General features: G+C 42.1%; 1 protein-coding gene across 3 annotated transcripts in view; it reads right to left on the reverse strand.

The window, feature by feature from the left end:
* Positions 1-2904: 2904 nt before the first annotated feature.
* LOC122811891 (tRNA pseudouridine synthase A-like) overlaps positions 2905-20219 on the reverse strand; it is a 353084-nt gene continuing 335769 nt past the window's right edge. For all 3 annotated transcript variants that reach the window (XM_044084035.1, XM_044084034.1, XM_044084037.1), the window contains exon 6: positions 2905-3708. In XM_044084035.1, the coding sequence (XP_043939970.1) occupies positions 3011-3708 (698 nt within the window). In that variant the 3' untranslated portion in view covers positions 2905-3010. The remainder of the gene's footprint in view (positions 3709-20219) is intronic.

Consider the following 20219-nt stretch of genomic DNA (forward strand, 5'->3'; position numbering starts at 1 on the left):
GTGCGTGCCATCAGTGTGAATTTATTTTACAACAGCGTGATATTCAGATCCCTTCTAGAGGCATTAGGTTTACAACATCGAAATATTACAATTGTGGCACAAAAGGGATAGTATATATTGGTATATGTTTAAGCTGTAATAGTTTTTATATAGGGAAAACCACACGTACACTTAGAAAAAGAATTTGTGAACATTCTTCTGAAATCAGCAAAGAATAAGAATCAAATGCCTTTTATAAACATTCATTAGTTTGTAATAATATGAATATAAAATTTGCCGTCTTAGAACAAGTAGGTAATGACCCCCGGGGAGGTAATTGGGAGTCTAGGGTTGAGTTTAGAGAACTATTTTGGCAAATAAAAACGGACACCAGTAGACCCCCTGGCCTAACTGATAATATCAATATAAGTAGTGTGTTAAAATTATGGCAAGCTAAGTTGTGATGTTCCAACAAAGGACATATTTGAGGTGTTAATAGGTACTTATACATTTTTGACTAAAGTGGTCAAATATGGGTTATTACATTCTCGTTTTGCATATATTTTGTGCATGCAATTGTTGACTTCAGGTTGTTTTTACACATTGTTTTAGAGTACGAGTAGGGTAAAAAGTTACGTTACTCAATAGCATCTTATGCATTTGGGTATGCAATTATAGTTTAGTGTTTCAACTGTTTTAATGTGAACATTCAGTATTACATTTCAACACATTTATATATTTATTTATAAATTACATGGTTAGAATAGTATTTGCAAAAATTTTTAATAGTGTATTGTCTTGATGGTTATTGCTTTTAACATTTTATAGCTCTGGTATTTTTTATGTACTGTTGTTTTAAGAAACTTAATCTATTAAGAAAATCAATCAAGTACTTAATTATTACATTACAGCATAGTATATTTAAGCACCTTATTTCAACAAGGGCATTGTTCTGATGAAGCTTTGTATTTGGCAAAGTGAAAGCTCGCTTAACGTTATTGGAGTGATTTTTCTATTTTTATTTGGTTGACTATTTGTTGGATTAAACAAGGTTTTCAGTATCCAGTTGTCTGATTCTGTTCACCATCGTCTTGGTACTGATTTTTATTGGCTCGTGGTTCATTTTTTGGGTTTTCTTCAGAACAACATTTTTTTCTATAGAGGTGCTATGATTTAGTCTGGCTCAAGAAGATAGTTCAGGAAGTACTGGCACTTAGAAACAATTCTGCTTGTCCCATTTTGAGTATGTGACACCCTTAGGGTAGTGTCCCTTAGTGTTCAGTGTAAAGATTCTTCCAACTTTTCTTTAGCCTTTGCCATTCCCATATGTAATGAGATAGTATACATCAGAACATTTTTATTGGATCATTGGAAGGTGTTAATGGGCAACACTGAACTTACAAAGATTTTGGGTGATAGACCTTTTTTTCTCCTACAAAAAGACCACCAGTATTAAACACATTTTGAAGAATAAGAACAATCAGGTGGCTTAGTGTGACTAGTCTTGTTGGGAGTTTTTCTTGTGGTAGATGCAAACAGTGTAGGTTCAAGAGTAATGTGTCCAGTATTGAATTTAAACATCTGGGGAGAAGGTTTTTGGATAAGGACCATTATACTTGTAATACTACTAATGTTGTGTATTGTGCTACGTGACACATGCCACAAGTTTTATGTTGGCAAGACTATTAGAGCTTTACATAAGAGAATTTACGAGCACTGTTTAGCTGTTAGAAAAAGGGATGGTAGCAATGCCTTGGCAGTTCATGCTGCAGAATGTCCACTTAAGAAATTTTCTTTCTTTGTATTGGAAAGAGTGAATTCTGATCTGTTTTCAGGTGACTACAAGACTTTCTTAGAGTGTAGAGAATGTTTGTGGCAAATTGTTTTGATTGCTGACAAATCCCCTGGCCTTAATGGTACTATTAACATTAAATGTTTTACAAATGGCCAGAAATAGGTAGTTTATCAAGTTGATTTACTACTACTGTTATATTATAGTGCACTTACATTCTTTACATTATTTATAGTATTTTAATTTAGGTACATTATTAATGTAATAGTTATTACATCAGAGTATTATATTACATTATTGTTTATACTTTTTTGTATTTGCACACATTTATTTTTTATATGAAGACTTCTTTAAGAATGTCATGTGACATAATTGGTAATGATTTATAAAGGACTTGGAATGGGTAAAATATTGTTCTGAAGAAGCTCATGTGAATAAAGTGAGTGAAAGTGCTTACCTACCATTTTGCGGTCCTGTTTTTGGATTTATTGTCTTCTTGGTGCTGATTATTTTATTTGGTTTTAGTTTGTCTCAAGTGTGTTTTAATTCAGTTCTTGAGATAACAGAAATTGATTGGGGAACTCAAGCCAGTTCAGTGTTTTCAAGGCCAGGCAGTGATGGGATTTTCAGAAGGATAGTCAAACAAATGAAGCTGCTGTTGATTCCACATCACCTTCTGCTCAGAAAGCACTAGTACTGAACTTTTCTTTAGTTTGTGTCCTACTAAAGTTATATACTGACACTCATCTCTACTCCTAATTATAGACATAAGCATGTGCCTACACTTTTTGCAAATGACAATGGACATAACAGTGTGCTCCACATTCAGTGCATGTGTTCACAGAACAGTTTTTTTTTTTTTTTTTATAACCACCCATAACCCAGTCAATTTAATGACGTAATTTTTATCCAGTGATGCTTCGATATTACATCCTTCTGCTACACCAAGAGTGCAGTAGTCTGGTTACTGCAGACAGAGCAATCTACTGGAAAAAAGACACCATGAGCAGCATTCCAAAAGGCATCAAAGTGCTGTTTTCATAGCTGTCACTTTCATGCAAGTGCTTCTTTACAGCAGTCAAGCATCATCTGACATTACCATTACATATAAAAGACATTATTCCAGAAACATGTCGCCTTATAAAAATTTATTTAAGATGAATATGGTTCACTCAGAGACAGCAAAGGCATCTTATAAACAAATGTTCATTTTAAAGCTGTTCATTATTAGGAAAAACCTTATTCCTTCTCTGAAGACATCTCAATGGCTGACCCGCTCTGAACATAGTCATGTCTTACCAATGTCTGCAACCAATGTCCCATGCAGTCTTCCTCAAGTTCACCAGAGAGGATAAAAGGCAGCACCATCTTCTCTTTGAAGGCTATGATGTCAGAGTCAACATCCTCCCATGAAATCTGTTCATGAATACCATCACTTCCATAACGACAGTTATACCTATCAAAGTGGGTCTGCTCAAGTACCAAACCAAGCCCTGGGGCTTTAGGAATGTGTATCTTGTCCTTCCCCAAAGCCCAGTGCAAGAAGGCCTCCTGCACATGACCCCTGGCAACTGCTAATACCAAGCCTACCATTTTCCGGATCTGGTGACGCATAAAGCTCTGACCACAAAGCTGAATGCTGAGAAACTCTGCCCCATCTCGGACAAATGGTTCACTGCAATGAGCTGCTATCAAATATCGACGCGCACTTGGGTCGTGTGCTGTTTTCCCCTGAGTGAAATTATGGTAATTATGTGTTCCACAGTAGAAGGAAAGCAAATGGTTGATATCATGGAAGGTCTTACGAGGAAGTCGAAAAGATCGTTCATAATAAGCAGAACCTCCTGGGACTAAAGAAGCTGTAGGCAAAGTATAGGAGTAAGTCCGCTTATCGCAATTGTTCTTAGAGTTGAAACCACATGTCACTCGATTTATTCCTGCAAAACACAATTAAAAGACATGACTAATAACTTTAGAAAAAAAATAATAAAATGTACAAAATCATAACTCCAGTGTACTTTGTTTCCTTTATACAGCCTTTTAATTTTGTTGCTAAACCATCATGTTTAAGGCAAAAGCAGTCTTTGGAAGAAAACCCAAACCCTTCTGGATAAAACAACTCACTGAAGACATTACAAATTCCGCATCTAAACACAAATGAGCACACAAATAAGATGCACAACAGTCTATACTAACATCACTAAACACTATATGAACTACTTTCTATCATCAATAAAAATCACCACCAGCTTGTTTCCTCTCCATGCTTACAGCTCACAAACTGATAAAGAACTTTCCCTGTACAGCTATAATTCTTACTTCACTCCTTTCACTTTACCTCAGTCAGGGTTAAACAAACTAAATTCATATGGGGCCAAAGTTCACAAGCTACATCCAACATTCCTCAAACTGTCAGAGAAAAATGACAAAACCATTAGCTCATATTAACTTGTCTCTCACAGTTTGCATAGTCACAGCAGCCTTTAAACATTCTATAGTTATACCACTACCAAAGATGCCCTCACCTACAGAACTTGATCTATTTCCAGTCCTTGCAAGTTCTCAAAAAGTTTCAGAAAACTAATACAAATTTTCAAATATGTAAACAGCTATTGTCTGTAATGAAACCAATAAAAAGAAGCTATGTTCTTACCATAATGTTCCATGTTTGCTGCCCTTTATCTTGCCTTTCTTCTTTCTGGTTGGGTTTGGCCACTTCAAAAGCTCAGAGTCTCCTTACTGGCTCAAGGCTAACCCCCCTTATCCCAGCATGCATAGCAGTAGCTACCCAGATCTCGTTTGAGAACTAACCACTAGATAAGAAAATAATGAATTACCCAATAAAAGAGGTAACTAAACAATAAAGGCTCCTTGTACCGACAACAAGAGAAAACCATGGTGACAAGGAGAATACCAAAGGCCGAAAAGCAAAGGAAACTCAGCCAGATCAGCCAAAAGGGAAATTCCTCTCAATCATCCAGGATGGGGGAAGGAGTGAGGGATGCAAGAAGGAAGGCGAGAAAGGACAACAAACATGGAACAGTCATGGTAAGAACATAACTTCATGTTATGCTGTCCATCTTGTTTTCCTTCTTTCTGGTTGGGACAGCGTCCCTAGCATCTACATCTTGTGTGGCTTACTGGAAAAGAGACTTTAGAACCGTGGAACCAAATGATGCCCTGTTCCGAGAGGCCATGTCCACTTTGTAATAAGTAATGAACATATGGGGAGTAGCCCATGTTGCTGCCGCACAAATAATATCTAAAGGAAGCTTAGCTTGAAAGGCTATGGAGGTAGCCAAAGACCTAGTGGAATGTCCCCTCACTTTTCCTGGGACTGACACATTCAGAGACTCATAAACATAAGTAATAGTATTGGACAGCCATTTTGAAAGAGTCACTTTGGAAACTGATGAGTCTTGCTTGCTCTGAGAAAAGGATACAAACAGCTGATCTGATTTTCTAATGTCCTTGGGTCCTTTGAAGATAAAATCATAATTACCTGTGGATGTCCAATTGATGTAATTTGTACTCTGCCTTGTTGCCATAATTTGGAAAGAAAACAGGAAGTTCAATTGACTGATTCAAATTATAGTCTGAGCAGACTTTTGGTAAAAAGGAAGGATTCGTTCTAAGAGATACTCTATCCTTGTGAAAGATCATACAAGGCGGGCGGATGGAAAGTGCCTGTAACTCAGAGACCCGCCTAGCTGATGTAACTGCAACCAGGAAAAGGGTCTTCCATGATAAGAACTTCAGAGGACAAGAAGTGGCTGGTTCAAAGGGAGGAAGGATCACAGCAGCTAGTACCAAGTTTAAATCCCAAGGATGGATAGGTTCTCTGACAGGAGGCCTTAATAGTGTAGCACCTTTCAAAAAGGCCTTGCATAACTTATGGGACATAACATTAGAACCTAGAAGATCCACATGAAAATTAGAAATAACAACCAGTTGAACACAAATTGTAGCAGCCACAGCTCCTTTTTCGAAGGTTTCTGCCAGGAATTCCAAGATTTTTGCAATTGGAGCTGTAAAGGGATCAATGTCATTTTGCTTGGCCCAGACGGAGAACCTTTTCCATTTACTAGCATATAGCTTCCTAGTAGTTGGTTTATGGGGAGAGTCTAAAATATGTTGAACCATAGGAGAGATATCAGGGAGCCTGGCTAGGATTGGAAGTGGAGAAACCAAGCTGTCAGCTTGAGAGTTTGAATGGAAGGATGATGAGCATCCGGATGATGTGTCAGGAGGTCTGGAACCGGGTCCAGAATCCAAGGCTCCTCCCTCAGGTAATGCGAAAGGAACAGGAACCATATCTGACGAGGCCAGTACGGAATGAGGATTAGCTTGCAACTCAGCAACTTTGCTTTTGGAAGAAGTTTTGGAAATAAAAGAAAGGGGGAAAAGCATAAAGAATCTGGGGGGTGGGGCAATCGTGGACCAGTGCCTCTCTGGGCAACTGTCCTGGAGGGGGAACTAGGGCAAAAAAGCTGCTGCATTTGTTGTTTAGGTTGGAGGCAAAGAGATCGCAGCATGGCTGGCCCCATCTGCAGAAGATCATATCTGTCACATCTTGTTTCAGAGACCACTCGTGGGGCATGAGAATTGCCCTGCTGAGTTTGTCCGCTATCAAGTTGGACTTCCCCGGAATGTGCGTTGCAACTGGAAAAGCTGCGAGGAGATCGCCCATTGCCATACTCAAAGGGCCTCCCAACATAAGGGGTAAGATTTGGTTCCGCCCTGTTTGTTAATGTACCACACTACTGACATGTTGTCTGTCTGAACTGCTATATAGCCCAAAGGGAGATGGTCATGAAGTGCTTGCAACGCTAGTAACACTGCTCTCATCTCCAGGATACTGATGTGCAAATGGTACACGTGAGGTTGCCAAGTTCCTTAGACTGTCTGTCCCAGATAATGCCCCCCCCCCACCCTATCTGTGAAGCATCTGTGGTCACTGTGGATACCGGATGAGGGGCTACAAAGGGTCTGCCTAGAGTGACAAGGGAAGTGTGGAGCCACCACTGTAGGTCTTTCTTGCAAGCATCTGTGATTAAGATCATGTGTGACATTGGCAAGTCCTGATACCACTGAGTGAAGAGGAGCCATTGCAGAATCCTTATGTGATAATGGGCTAATGGAACTAGACTAATGGCCACCATTAAACCCAAGACCTTCAGGAGAAATTGAGCCTGAACCTTTGATTTTGACAAAAAGAGAGAAACCTGACCTTGAATGGCAAGCACCCTTTCTTGTGGGAGCTTGACTATCATGTCTCTAGCTGAGCGCCTATGTAAGTAATACACTGAGAGGGCAACAAGGCAGATTTTTCATAATTTATTGCGATTCTTAGGCATGCACAAGTGTGAATCGTGTGGTTCCTGACCATTAGGAGATGATGCCTGGTGGTGGCAGTGATGAGCCAGTCATCTAGATAAGGAAAACACCTGGAATCCAAAACATCTCAGGTGAGCCGTGACTACTGCCATGCATTTGGTGAACATCCTGGGGGCTGTGGTGAGACCAAAGGGCAGAGCTCTGAACTGATAATGACTGGCTTTGAGCCAGAAGCGTAAATGACTCCTGGACCACCCTGCCCATTTTTATACGGTAGTACATGTCCTGGAGAGCGATAGAGCACATCCAATTGTCCTGACCCAAAAAGGGTAGAATGGACTGCAGTGTCACCATCGGGAACTTGGTCTTCTTTACTGACCTGTTTAATTTGCTGAGAGCCAAGATAGGTCTCCAGTCCCATCTTCTTTGGAAGTAAAAAGAACCTTGAGTAAGTTCCAGATTCTATCTGGTCTGCGGGGACTTCCTAAATGGCTCTTTTTTACAGCAAAGTTTTTACTTCTACGGCTGCTTGATCCCGAAGATTGGGTGGAATATTTGGGATTGATTTTTGATTTCTTGGGGGTGCTTGGGAGAAAGGAATTTTGTAACCCCTGGATATTATGCACCATAGTATTATACACCATACCCATTCGTCTTCTGTTATATCTTGACAGGCTCTTGGGTACAGTGAAATTCTTCCCCCGACTGCCTCCAGAGGTGAGCAGCCAGGCAATCCTTCAGGGATTCTGAAAGGGTCTGGCAGAGAACGTATCCCTGTCACCCTGTTGCGGACCCCCCTGTCACGAGGTCGGCATCTCCCGTTATTATTTCCTCCTCCGCCTCCGGGAGAATTATCTACACGAGTGTCTGGCGAAGCTCCCTGGAATTTATGGAACCACATTTTGCCACTCATTTGGCCTTTGGGATAAGGGCAGGATGGAGTGGAAAAGTGGACTCCTATGGCAGAGAGAGTTTTGCCATCTCATTCACTCCTGGTAAGAGTCTCTCGAACTTGCGGCCCGAACAAGGCCAAGCTGTCAAAGGGGGCATTCATAAAGGAGGACTTGAAGGGCTCTGCAAATTGACAAAGGCGCATCCAGGAATGTCTGCAAAGAGCCACTCCTGTGCCTGCAGCCCTACTCACGCCAACTACTGTGTAAGAAATCAAGCGCATGGAGGAGTTGACAATGGAGGTTAGGGACACTAGCTGGTTAGCCGACTTGGAAACCACTCCCTCAGCTGAAGGATCTTGGAGGGTATCTCCCAGCTCTTTAAGGAGATCCCTCCGAAGCCTTGTAAAATGCATCAAATAGTTCAGTGATTAAAGAGTAAAAGCCGCTGAAGAGAAAACATGCTTCCCTTACCTATCCATGGCTCTAGTCTCCTTGTTTTGCAGAAGGATAGAAGAGGAAGTCCACGCAAGCTCCTTCTTGGTGGCTGCTGCCACCACCATAGCATCAACTGGCACACCTTTGGAGAGAATGGTCTTGTCATCTGGTGCAGTCATGAATTTGTTTGGCCTTCTCGGAATGGGCTCCATGGTTTCTGGAGCACTCCATGCCTTTCGACTCACTACAGACAAAATGGGTCAAAAGACGGAGACACCCAGGAGGTGGAAGGTCGGGAACCAAATGCGTCCAAGTACATGGACTTGTCCTCAGAAGGGGCAATGGACTTCCAGTTTCCCCTCTGCCTAAGGATCTCCAGAATGCCTGCGAATGAGACATTTTCAGAGGGGGACCCTTCCGAGTCATCCTAGACCGTGTCAGAGGTGACCGACTCAGGGAGTCCACATTTCCTCTTACATTTTTTCTTCCTGGGAAGCTCCTCTGAGGCATGCTCAGCAGAGGTCTTGGAAGAAGAGGGGTCACCCTGTGAGGCGTCCTGGGGCATCAGTTCCCTATGCTTGGGATGGAGAAAAAGATCCGAGGCAGACATAGGTATCGATGGGGATGAAGCCAATGAAGCAGAGGGTGGTGCAGTCGCAGTGGACAGCACACTCATCACCTTGAAGGCGCCGCGATCTGGAACGGAGGGAGGTTCTAGCTCTGAGGAGCCTGGAGACCTCCTCTGCACCGAAGGCGACGGCTCTGAGGCAGATGTGGGACCTGAACTCACCCGTGCCGAAGCTCTGAGAGGGAGAGCAGGGTCGGACAAGGGTCCAATGCCACTTCCCCCCTCGGAGCCGACGAGGGAGTCTCGGCACCCAGACCCCTCGACGGAGTGGACTGTCGAGGAGGTTGGACTGAATGTTGGAACTGACAGAGCAAGGGGTGTAGGAACCGAAGGTTCCACCACAATTACCTCCATGCACTCCGGCTCTGAACTGAATGCAGTCGGAGGAGGAACTGAGACAGGGGCTGGACCGGACAACATCACCACTTCCTTCTGGGCTGGTCCCGACAACTGAGCAAATACCTATGTCTTGAGCAGCCTCTTCACCACTCTCTCCACATCATCATCCGATAAACTCCTGGATGATCGAGAGGAGTGGGCCAAGGACCGGTGGCTACCTGCTACTTACTGTAAAACTGGTAACAGGCACAGATCTCACCAGGTCCAAAGAAGGAGATCTCGACTTTTTTTTTGAGTCCGGGATGGCTTCGAAGCCACAGATGGAGCCGCCAGAGAAAAGGAGTCATCGGAGCCAACAATCGGCTCCAAAGGATCCGAGGATTTAGATTTTGCCTTTGTCGGCACCGAAGGTGGAGCCGACGAAGATGCTTGTCTATCATCAGATTTTTTTGGAAGGCTGAGTATTCGATGCAACCTCAGCCTGAGGTTTTAACAATCCTCTCAAAATCCGTTTGCTGCGCCTCTCCTACAAAACTCGCGCACTGAAGGCATGGCAAACAGAGCACAAGTCCTGCAGGTGGACTGCACCTAAACAATAAACACAACTTGTGTGCCCGTCCGTAAGGGACATTTTTTGGCAACACGAGTCATATTTTTTAAAACCTGACTGCTTTGTAGGTTCTTCAGACATCATCAAAACAGTGACGCGCAATAATAGTATACAGATTTTTTTTTTTTTGAAAGAAGGAAATAGAGAGAAAGGGGAGGGGGTAGCCTCTAAGTTAAACGGCTACTGCTCCCAAAGGGAGAAAGCCTCTAACTAAAATGGCTTCTCCCTAAGAAGGAAGGAAGGAAAAAAGGGAACAAGACAACAACCCTGAAGAAAAATCGGGCTGCCGACAACACACAGAAAAAGGCCTGAGAGGAAACGATGGCCTATCAACAGCAAACAATTGTAACGAGTATAGGGGATGATAGGCAGGTAGACTAACTAGTCATGAAAATTAGCTTAAACTAACAACAATTTATACAGAAAAAATTGCCTACTTAGTCTGAGCCAGCAGAAGACAATCTCAATGCTGCAAGTTGCAAACGAGACCTGGGTAGCAAAAGCTATGCATGCTGGGATAAGGGGTTGGCCTCGAGCCAGTAAGGACTCTTTGAGCTTTTGAAATGGCTGAGTCAGAGCCGAGATTGGCTCCGAACCCAACCAGAAAGAAGGTAGGCGAGATGGACAACATAACATCATGGCTTTAGAAATTCCTTTAGCACAATGCCAGATTTACTACCTGCTACCATTACGATCCATAACAAAATTTGTGATGGCCTACTGAACCTAGTGTCTTTGTGGACATGACTTGGACTGAGTTAGTCAATAATAATCTCCTTCTACGTAAATGGAATAAACTAAGTTTTGGTGATAACACAAGTCTATGGTTCCAAAACTATCTAAAAGACAGAACCTTTCAAATTTATAATAACTCCTTCTCAGGAAAAACAATGGTATTCTCAATACTGGAGTCTCCAGATGTTTAGTCGTAGGGCCTCTACTGTTTTCAATATTTATCACTGATATCACTCTTGACCTATCTAACCTCAAGTATTTTAGTATGCATAAATCATCATTATGCTGACAGCAAATACAACATATCACTCCCTTTAATCTAACCTACAAAGCATGTTCTCAGAATTATGCAAGTGTGCTTATAACAAACTTTTGATCAGCTCTCTGAAAACAAATGTTATGATGGAGCAGTGCCATGGTGCAGAGGGATAAAATCCTTACTGCTCCCTGGGAGGGGGGGTGGGTGAGTGGACATTTGCTTTCCCATCTTGAGGACAGGAGGCAGTCTAAGGCTCTTTACTCTACGCAGCACATGTGCCTCACCAGCTCCATACTGCATGACCAATGAGTCTTTCAGTTGGAAAGTTGCTCATGACAGGAACCTCACATGCACCTCCCAAGGGCAACAACTACAGAACTGCCAAGGCTGCTGTAAGGAAATGGGAGTTACAACCCACCTGGGCATGCAGCATGACACAAGCACTGGACTAGAACTGGACTGAGCTTGGGGGTGGCTAAGGTGAGTTTGGTGAACATGGTGAACGAAGAGAAACGCTGGGGGAAGCTGATGGTCAGCTGCAGGGAAAAAAAAGTAAACTCCCCAAAAACAATCTACCATACCACTCTTATATCTTAATGACAAAGGAAAGTACAGCTGTGTAAGTAAACTTACCATAACAGTAGATGTTTGAATGATCACTGCTGCACTAACCTTACATATATGGATTACATACCGTCAAGGATGTAACAGCCAGACACACTCCAAAGCTTCAGGGCATATTACACTTGCCCAAACTGTCAGGCAGCTTGAGCTGTGCTGTCTAAAAGACAAGTCTGGGCATGTAGGATTCAAATTATCCAAGTGTTCAGCAGAGGAATCAACTAAAGCTATAGCTGCTGGGTCAGGTTTGGGAACGGTGTATAAAAATATAAAAGACAGAGGAAACATGTTGATAAACTTGATCTGAGGTACTGTAGGGATAATACAGAATTATGGGTTGGAGTGGAGCTGGACCCCTGGATTCAAGAGCTTGAAAATGGAGCTGAGTTTGGATCTGATAGCCCATCCATTGAGCCAGATGGAAGAAAACAACACTGATCTAGTTTTACTTTAAGTACACAAATTTCATTTATGTTCTTTTAACAAATCTGGACTTCCAGATAAATGTTGCAAAATCTGCCTTGACTCAGGCTCAGAAGATTGTCTCCTGACCGGCTTCTAGATATATCTGTTCAAATGGCTTTTTTTTTTTTATACAATAAATAGTAGATGTTTCATCTGAAATCTTCCCTGAACTTCTCCAATCATTCTCAGACTTCTGCAGCAGAATTTCTTGTGACCCTAGGGTACATGGTTTCTGTGATTCTCATGATTCCTCTGGCCAGTCTGCACATAAGAAAGATGCAGTGGTTTATAAAAACATATGGGCCCAATATTTACGTCCTTTGAAGCATTAAATTCTACTTTTCTAGTTTTGGGCTTTGTAAAAACAAAAACAAAAAAACGAAAGAGTGCATTACTGGAAACAAATTCCTACAACCCCAAACCAATCTCACCACAGATGCTCAGATTTTGTTTAGGGAGCATTTGGTAAAGGTGCAAGGTCTTTTGAGTCATGTAGACAGACTGAAGCACATCAGTAGAAAGGAGCTGTTGCTGCCTACACCCATTCTTCCTGTTCTGTATGCTTCAGACGATGTATACGTTACTGCCTGTAATTTTCTTGATAATCAGCCAGCTGTCCTTAAAAAGGCAGATAGGATGTACAAAGATCTCATACCTCATTCAAAAGGCACAAACATTTTGAATAGCATACCAATAATGAGAAAGGTGAGAAGTCAGTTCAAGGCTGAATATATGACAAGACCCTGAACAGGTACATTCGATCAACTGAGAGCCACTAGATGACAATTTAGGGAAAGTGGGATGGACAGATGAAAGATTGAAACAGAAGGAAGAAGACAACATGGATCTGAGTACAAATCTTTCATATCCGGTGTCTTTTCTGTTGGACTTAACGGATGAGACTGATTCCCCAGCTACTGACAACCTAGGGTGGTCTCTTGGATGGATACTCTGAAGAAAGGTGGGGACAAAGGATGCACAGAATCTAGAATGCATGTCCAGCTTCTAATGAGAGACAAATGTGTGAACAATGGACTAAGTAGGTAGCCACAGCGCAAATCTCATCTGTTGGCATTCTAGCAAAGTAAGCTGTGGAGACTGGCACAGCTCTGCATGAATGGGCCTTCAGAGTGTATGTAGAGTCAATCCCCTTTCTTTACAGACAAAAGCAATAAAATCAGAGACAACTGGACAATGTAACTTTAGAAAAACCACGACCCATTTTGGACTTTGAAAAGAAGAGAGAGTTGATATGTCTTCCTAATGTCTTTGGTACAACACAGGTAGAACATTAAGCTACTGTGAACATTAATCAGATGTAAGCTATATTCCCTTTTATTTGAAAAAAATGAAAAGAAAACTGATATGTTAATAATCTGATTAAGAGTAGCCTATGAGGAAATTTGTCTTGGTTCTGAAGAGAGACTCTGTCCTTATGAAAAATCTAGTGAGGAGGTTTGCAAGAGAAGGCGTTTAACTCAGAAATTATCTTATTTGACATGTTGACCACTAGGAAAATAACTTTCCAAGATGGGAATTTCAGTTCTACTGTTTCTGGTTTGGGGGGGGGGGGGTTACAGCTTGAAGCAACAAGAAAGTATGCCAAAGAGGAAGTGGATCTCTTATAGGTGGTCCAGCCTTTTAAAAGGCCTTAGAACAATTTCAGAGCAGCAATGAAGTTCTGGTTTCCCCCCATATGAAAATTAAGATACAGATGTGAGGTAAAACTTGATTGTCAAAAAAAATAGCACCTTCCTGGAATAATCCAGCCACAAAATACAGAATAAATAGCAAGGGTGCTGAGAAAAGATCTAAAACTTTTACAGGAAGGCTAGATATGAAGCCATTTCCAATTACATTTGTTTGGTTTTTGTGACGAAGATGAAATGTGAACAACTAATGCAAAAAGTATGGCATCCCAGGAATCACTGGAACTGGAGGAACCATGTAGTTAGTTTCAGGGCTTTCAAGTCTCAGTGATGCTGGTCGGAAGGGTGAGACAGAAGGTATGGAAGAGAGTCCAGCACCTGGGGAAGTTATTTCAAATGAAGCCAGAGATGCATAATGGAAACCTGAGCAACAGTTGTGGACTAGAGCACCCATTGGTGACTGCCTCTCTCAGGGGACCAGGGCAAAGTAGCTGTTGCACTTGGTATTCAGGTGTGATGCAAAAAGTTTGCAGCATGGCTGGCCTCAGAGACTGAAATCATAGTCACCACTCACTGGTTGAGAGACCACTCGAGGCATAAGAACTGAGCTGCTCAATTTGCCCAAGGCACCGGAACTCCCTGGTATGTCCATTGCCACCAGAAAGTGTTGGTAAGACATTGCCCACTGCCACACCTTCATGGTTTCCTGGCATAACATGTATGAACTGGCCACTAGGAAAATAGTTACAGTAATAATAGCTGTTTACTGATATACCACACCACTGCCATATTGTCTGTATGGAAAGATGTCACACCCCTTGGAACAGAGTCCTGAAAGGCCTGCAGTGCTTGGAGGACTGCCCGTATCTCCAAAACAGTGATGTGAAGTTTCGCCTCTGTTATGGTTCATGTTCCTTGAACCATCTTCCCTTCTAAATGCACCCCCCACACCCCACAAGGGGGGCATCTATGGTCACTGTGGCCATAGGGGGTGGAAATGTGAAAGGCTGAATCCACGTGACTAATGATGATGTCAAGCACCAACGAATGTGATGCTTACATATTGGCATGAGCCTTATGGGGAATTCCAATGGCTAATGCATCACTGACCACTGGACCAAGAGGGTCTACTGCAAAACTCTCTTGTAGAGTCTTGAAAAAAGTGTAACAGATGCAGACATTGATCCCAGCAGACAAAGGACTAACCTTGCTATAGGACTTAAAGAGAGGACTTTGAAAATATGGTGGCAATAAAACTCTCCAATCTGGAAGCTTGAAAATTTGGGATGTTGTGTCCAGGTGGCACACTATGAATTCTGTTGTCTGAGTTGGTGTTGGCTAGCTTTTCTACAGGTTTCTGGTGATTCCCAAATGCAGAGAGAATGGTAGCAACTAGTACCTACACTGGATAAACAGATTCCTGGTGGGTGGTGGGTACAGTGAGGAGCCAGTCATCTAGACAGGGGAACATGCAGAACTCTTGCAGTCTTAGAGAATCACTTCTGCAAATGATATGTGTTTGGTGAATTCCCTGGGAGACCAAAGGGCAGTGCTTTGAACTGGAAGTGACCGGTTTCCAGGTGAAAACAGAAATGTTCTGGACTGCCTCACTGTCTTAAAATTGTAGTAGGCATCCTGAACATCTATCAAGCACATCCAGTAGTCCTTCCTCAAAAGAGGCAGGATGGACTGATCTATGACCATCCAGAACTTTGTCTCACAGAATAATTCATGTGGCTGAGGTTCAAGATAGACCTGAGTTCTCCAGTCTTTTTCAAAACCCAAAAGAAAAACTCCGGATCCTTGCTGGTCTGGTGGGACCTCTGGCATGACTCGTTTTTTCTAGCAGCTTCAATATTTTTACTGCTGCTAATTTCCACTGACTTGGTGGAATGTTGGGGATTTTCTTTTTGCTTGTTGGACAGAAAGCAAAGGGAATTTCTGGTGATTATCTTCTGCACTCAAAAACCTTGCGTGATGGCTAGGCAGGTGTGAGGGTGCAGAGATAAGCACCCTCTGACTGCCTGCAGTGTGTGGCAGTCGGGCGATCAATCAGGAGCAATGGAAGGGTTTCTTAGTAAAAGGACCTCAAATTCCTTGGTTCTGTGGTTGGCCTCTGTGTCCGGGGTGACATCCATTGAAGCTATTTACCCCTCTGCCCTGGGGGGGGGGGGGGGGTTCTCAACTGAACAGTCTGTTTATTTGTAAAACCATAATTTCTTTACACACTTCTGGTTCTGAGAAAATGCCCATTGGGGGAATGCAAAAGTGTACAACTACAGCAGACAAGAGCTTTGCCCTCCTGCTCACATCTGGTGAGTGTATGTTTGACCTTCAGTCCAAAGAATGTTGAACAATCAAAGGGAGTGCTGATGAAGAATGCCACGAAGCTCTCCACAAAATCAGAGACACATATCCAGGTGTGCCAGCAAATGGCAATGAAAATATCTACTGTGGCTTAGTGGTACTTCATGCAGTCTAGTGTGTCCGAGGTCTGGGGTTCGAGACTGACAGAGGTGTTTTATTTTTATGAACCTATACCCCGGCTATCACTTCTGTCTCACTGTTAGACAGAGGCACAGTATACTAACCTCAAAAAAAGGCATAGCAAAATTAATTTAAAATGGGTGGCGAAAGCCAAACACACTCTGGCTAGGCTTATAAATGCCCTAGGGCAGATAGCCTAGTATGAACCTATGAACCTAAGTGTTTGCTGCTCTCAATGTTCTATCAGCTGTTAGAAAGCAGTTACATGGACACACTGGACATCAATTGATGGGTAGACAGCTGCAATTTTACAGTTTTCTGTACATCAGCAGGCAAATCACCTCAGAAGGACTTGGAGAGTTCCTTAGTGAAGTCTATCTGGAGAGGAGTCATATGGGTTAGGTTACTTAGCACACAAACAGCAAACACTGCTGAAGCACAAGTCTGCTTTCCAAATCTGTCTAATGCCCTAGACTTCCTGTTTGGGGGACAGAGAGAGGTGCACTCTTCAGAAAGCACCTTCTTACTGGCTGACACTGCCACTACCATGGCATCTGTTGAGGGACCTTGTTCCAATGTGGCATATTCCTGACAGATACAAGAATTTTGTAGGTTTTTTTAGGAATCAGCTCAACCATATCAGGATCCCTCCAAGCTCACTGTGGGGCAAAAAAATTCAGCTTGTCAGCTGGCGAAACCACCCAGGAGGTATATGAGCCAACCTGAAAACCTCAAGAAATACAGTCTCCTAATTGGAAGGGGGTTTGATGGACCTAGCCCCTCTTTGCCTTACTAATTTGAGGATGTCTACAAAATAGACTTCTTCCTAAGGGGATTTTCAGGACCTTTCTCCTTCCTAAAAGTCGGTATATTCAGAGAGTGACTCCTGAGAGGCATGTAGATGCCTCCTCTAATAGCAGGGTTTTCTGTGACTTTCTTTAGTGGGAAGTTCTGGAGAAGGTTTGGAATCACATGGGACTGGAAACTGCCAAGTAAGAACTCTTGAGACTTACTGAGGTTGGCTGTTCCTGTCTGAGGGAATGAGCAGGAGCAGGAGCAACAGGATCCAAAGGAGGTCGGGAGGGGGTGGCACCAGGAAGACCCCCATCTAAATCGGTGTCCTAAGAAATTTTCAAATCACCCTGTCGACATTGGCTTCTAAAAAGATTCTATAATCAAATGACCTGAAGATTCCACTGGGGGTGGTCTGGAAGACGAGTAAGTAGATCTGTCTTGAAGGACAGAGAAGTGAAGCCAAGGACTGACCAGCTCTGGCAAAAACAGGCAAGGTGGAGATGCAGTTCGGATCCAAAACTATTCTTGTCCTGTAAATGGATCAGAGCACCTTGGAGCACCAGACCAGAATGGCCTGACAGGTTTAGGCATCACTTTCGAGATTTCACATTCTGCTTCTCTTTTTCCCATTCCTTACTTATCTCTCTCTCTCCCTCTCAGAAATTTCAAATCACCTGCTCAGGCAGGGAGGACACCTTTAAATTACAAACTTATTCCTTCAATTAATTAGAACCCTGGCTACAAGAGACACACAGAACTTGCATTCAATATCCAAATGGTCTACTGCCAAGCAATACACAAACAAGGTGTGTATATCTTGGGAAGGAGGATTCTGTGCCCACAGGTACTGCACTTTTAAGGCCAAAAGCCTTGTCAGACATAGTAGCATGGCAAACAATGTTTAATACTAAATGTCGAAACAAAATAATGTACCACAAAAACACTACTACAGAAGAAAAGCTACCAACACTTACAGAAGACAAGATAAATGTAAACTTTTTTCCTATGTTGGGGAGATAGGGCAATAAGGAAACTCCCCAAAAAACTCTTGGTAGTAAAAACAGATTAAACCCACCTATTTTCACTATGAACACTGAGCCCTCAGGATTACATCTTGAACAAAGAGGTGGCAAATGAGATCTGATGCACTGCAGGGACAGGATGGAATTATGGGTAGAGAAGGAGACTGAGCCCTGGATCCATACGCCTGAAAAGGGCACCGAAGATGTATCCATTTGGATCCACTAACCTATCCATTGAGTCAAACAGTAAAGACAATACTGGATCCCACATTAATGACTCTTGTCATCTGGATAAAGACTGCAAAGATAAGAAAGTTGTTTAAATAAAGAAAAATGTGAATGCAGTTTAGTCTGCAATAAGCTAGGCATTTTGTGAACATCCTTGCAGCTGCAGATAATTGCAAATGGTAAAAGATAATGTGCCCCAGAAACAGACAACCTTAAACATTTCCTGAAGTCTGTGGCTATGAGAATGTGGTTACAAGAGTCTTTCAAGTCAAGTATTATCACGCAATTTATAGAAGGAATGAAGGATAACTTCTGCAATCTCAACATTTTAATTTTGGTACTGTCACATACAGATTTAGAAATTAAAAATCTAGTACTGCTCTTCAATAGGCCTTGTTCTTTGGTAACAGAAATTATACTGGAATAGAAGCCTTTGTCCCTTTGACTTACAGGCACCTGTTTTTTTGACTCCTCGTGCATGTAAAGACTGAAGAACCTGAGAAAATATTCTGTTTGGTTTGAAGAATGGATAGGAATTCCCCTGAATGTAGGCTTTAGTATCCATTGCCATGTGCAACCTTCCTGCACCACTTTCAACAACCAAGAGTCTGAGACAATCTTTTGCCAAAGGGGTATGTCAATGACCAGTTTGTGGGACAAAGCTGAAGAAAATACTGGTCAGAGAGCAGGGAGAGAATGCTGACAAATTCATTTTGTATTGTCGGTCAGTTTTTTTTTTTTTTTGAAAAGATCCCGGTTTCTTGTTATTTCTCCTAGGCCATCTCATTTTAGAACAGTGTTTGCCAGAATATATGTTTTTCCAAATTTTTCTTTTTCGTTTTTTTTTTTTTTTTGTGAAAGAATGAGACCTACAAGATTTGCACTGGGGGACATGAAAAAAGCATCTTAAAAACTCCCTGAATTAATTTCCTTCTTTCATCATATTGTTTGAGAACCTGGGTAGAAGCAAAGCCAAATAATACCTCATTATCTAAAGCAGAATCAAAGACTACAGACATTACCTCAAATGTCTGGTTACATACACAAGCATATCTTAACACTGTAGCAGTTGCTCTAGACACAGTACGTGCACAACCATATGCGGTCTTCAAAACATGTCTGGATACCTGGGACAAGACAGAAACAGTTCAATTAAAAACAGAACTTTCTTCTGTATGAAGAGAAGTAGCAAGTTCCCTTAAATTATCAAAATAGCAAAGCCTAAACTTTCAGGAGTATGTAAGGTAACTGAGAATTCTGAAAGCCAAAGTGGAAAGAGAAAACATTTTCTTACCAAGATGGTCTAATATCTTGCTTTCCTTTTTACCAGGTGAGGGGTTGGTGTTCAATACCAATCAGTTCCCAGCAGTAGGCATAGTGGACATTGCAACTGGGTCTGATCTAAAGTTTAGACTGAGCATTTTATACATGTTACCTGCTTTTTTATGGACTGACGGCTGGGTATCAGGATGATTACAGGCAACATTCAATACAACCTTCAAGGCTGGCAATATAGGACGGATGGGGAAACAACAACGAATATCTATTTGTAGGATATCACAATATCTCTACAGTTCAGAGGGACGTCTATTTGTTTCCATAAAAATACGTCATTCATCCTTGCTATTGTCTGATTAAAAGAAAATTCCTCCACATGAGGAAAAGGAATTGTACTTTTGTCAGAGTCAGAGAGTTGGACTTTAGAACCTGAAGAGAAGCCGAGCCATCTCTGTTATAATCAGAATAAAGAGAGCCCATTTCCTTAGGTATTTCTTTACAGGACATGCTCGCCTGTAATGTCTTCTGGACAGCAGGATTTACAGCCTGTAATGCATGCTTTGCAAAGATAAGAAAACTTTAACTGTAATTACTTTGAGATTAACAATATTTAATCTTTTGTCTTTTCTTAACAGGAATCCCTGGGCAGGATGGCTGACTTGAAGGA

Source organism: Protopterus annectens, chromosome 9.part0 (genome assembly GCF_019279795.1).
Source record: "Protopterus annectens isolate FY-2018-M chromosome 9.part0, PAN1.0, whole genome shotgun sequence".
Taxonomy (NCBI): domain Eukaryota; kingdom Metazoa; phylum Chordata; order Ceratodontiformes; family Protopteridae; genus Protopterus; species Protopterus annectens.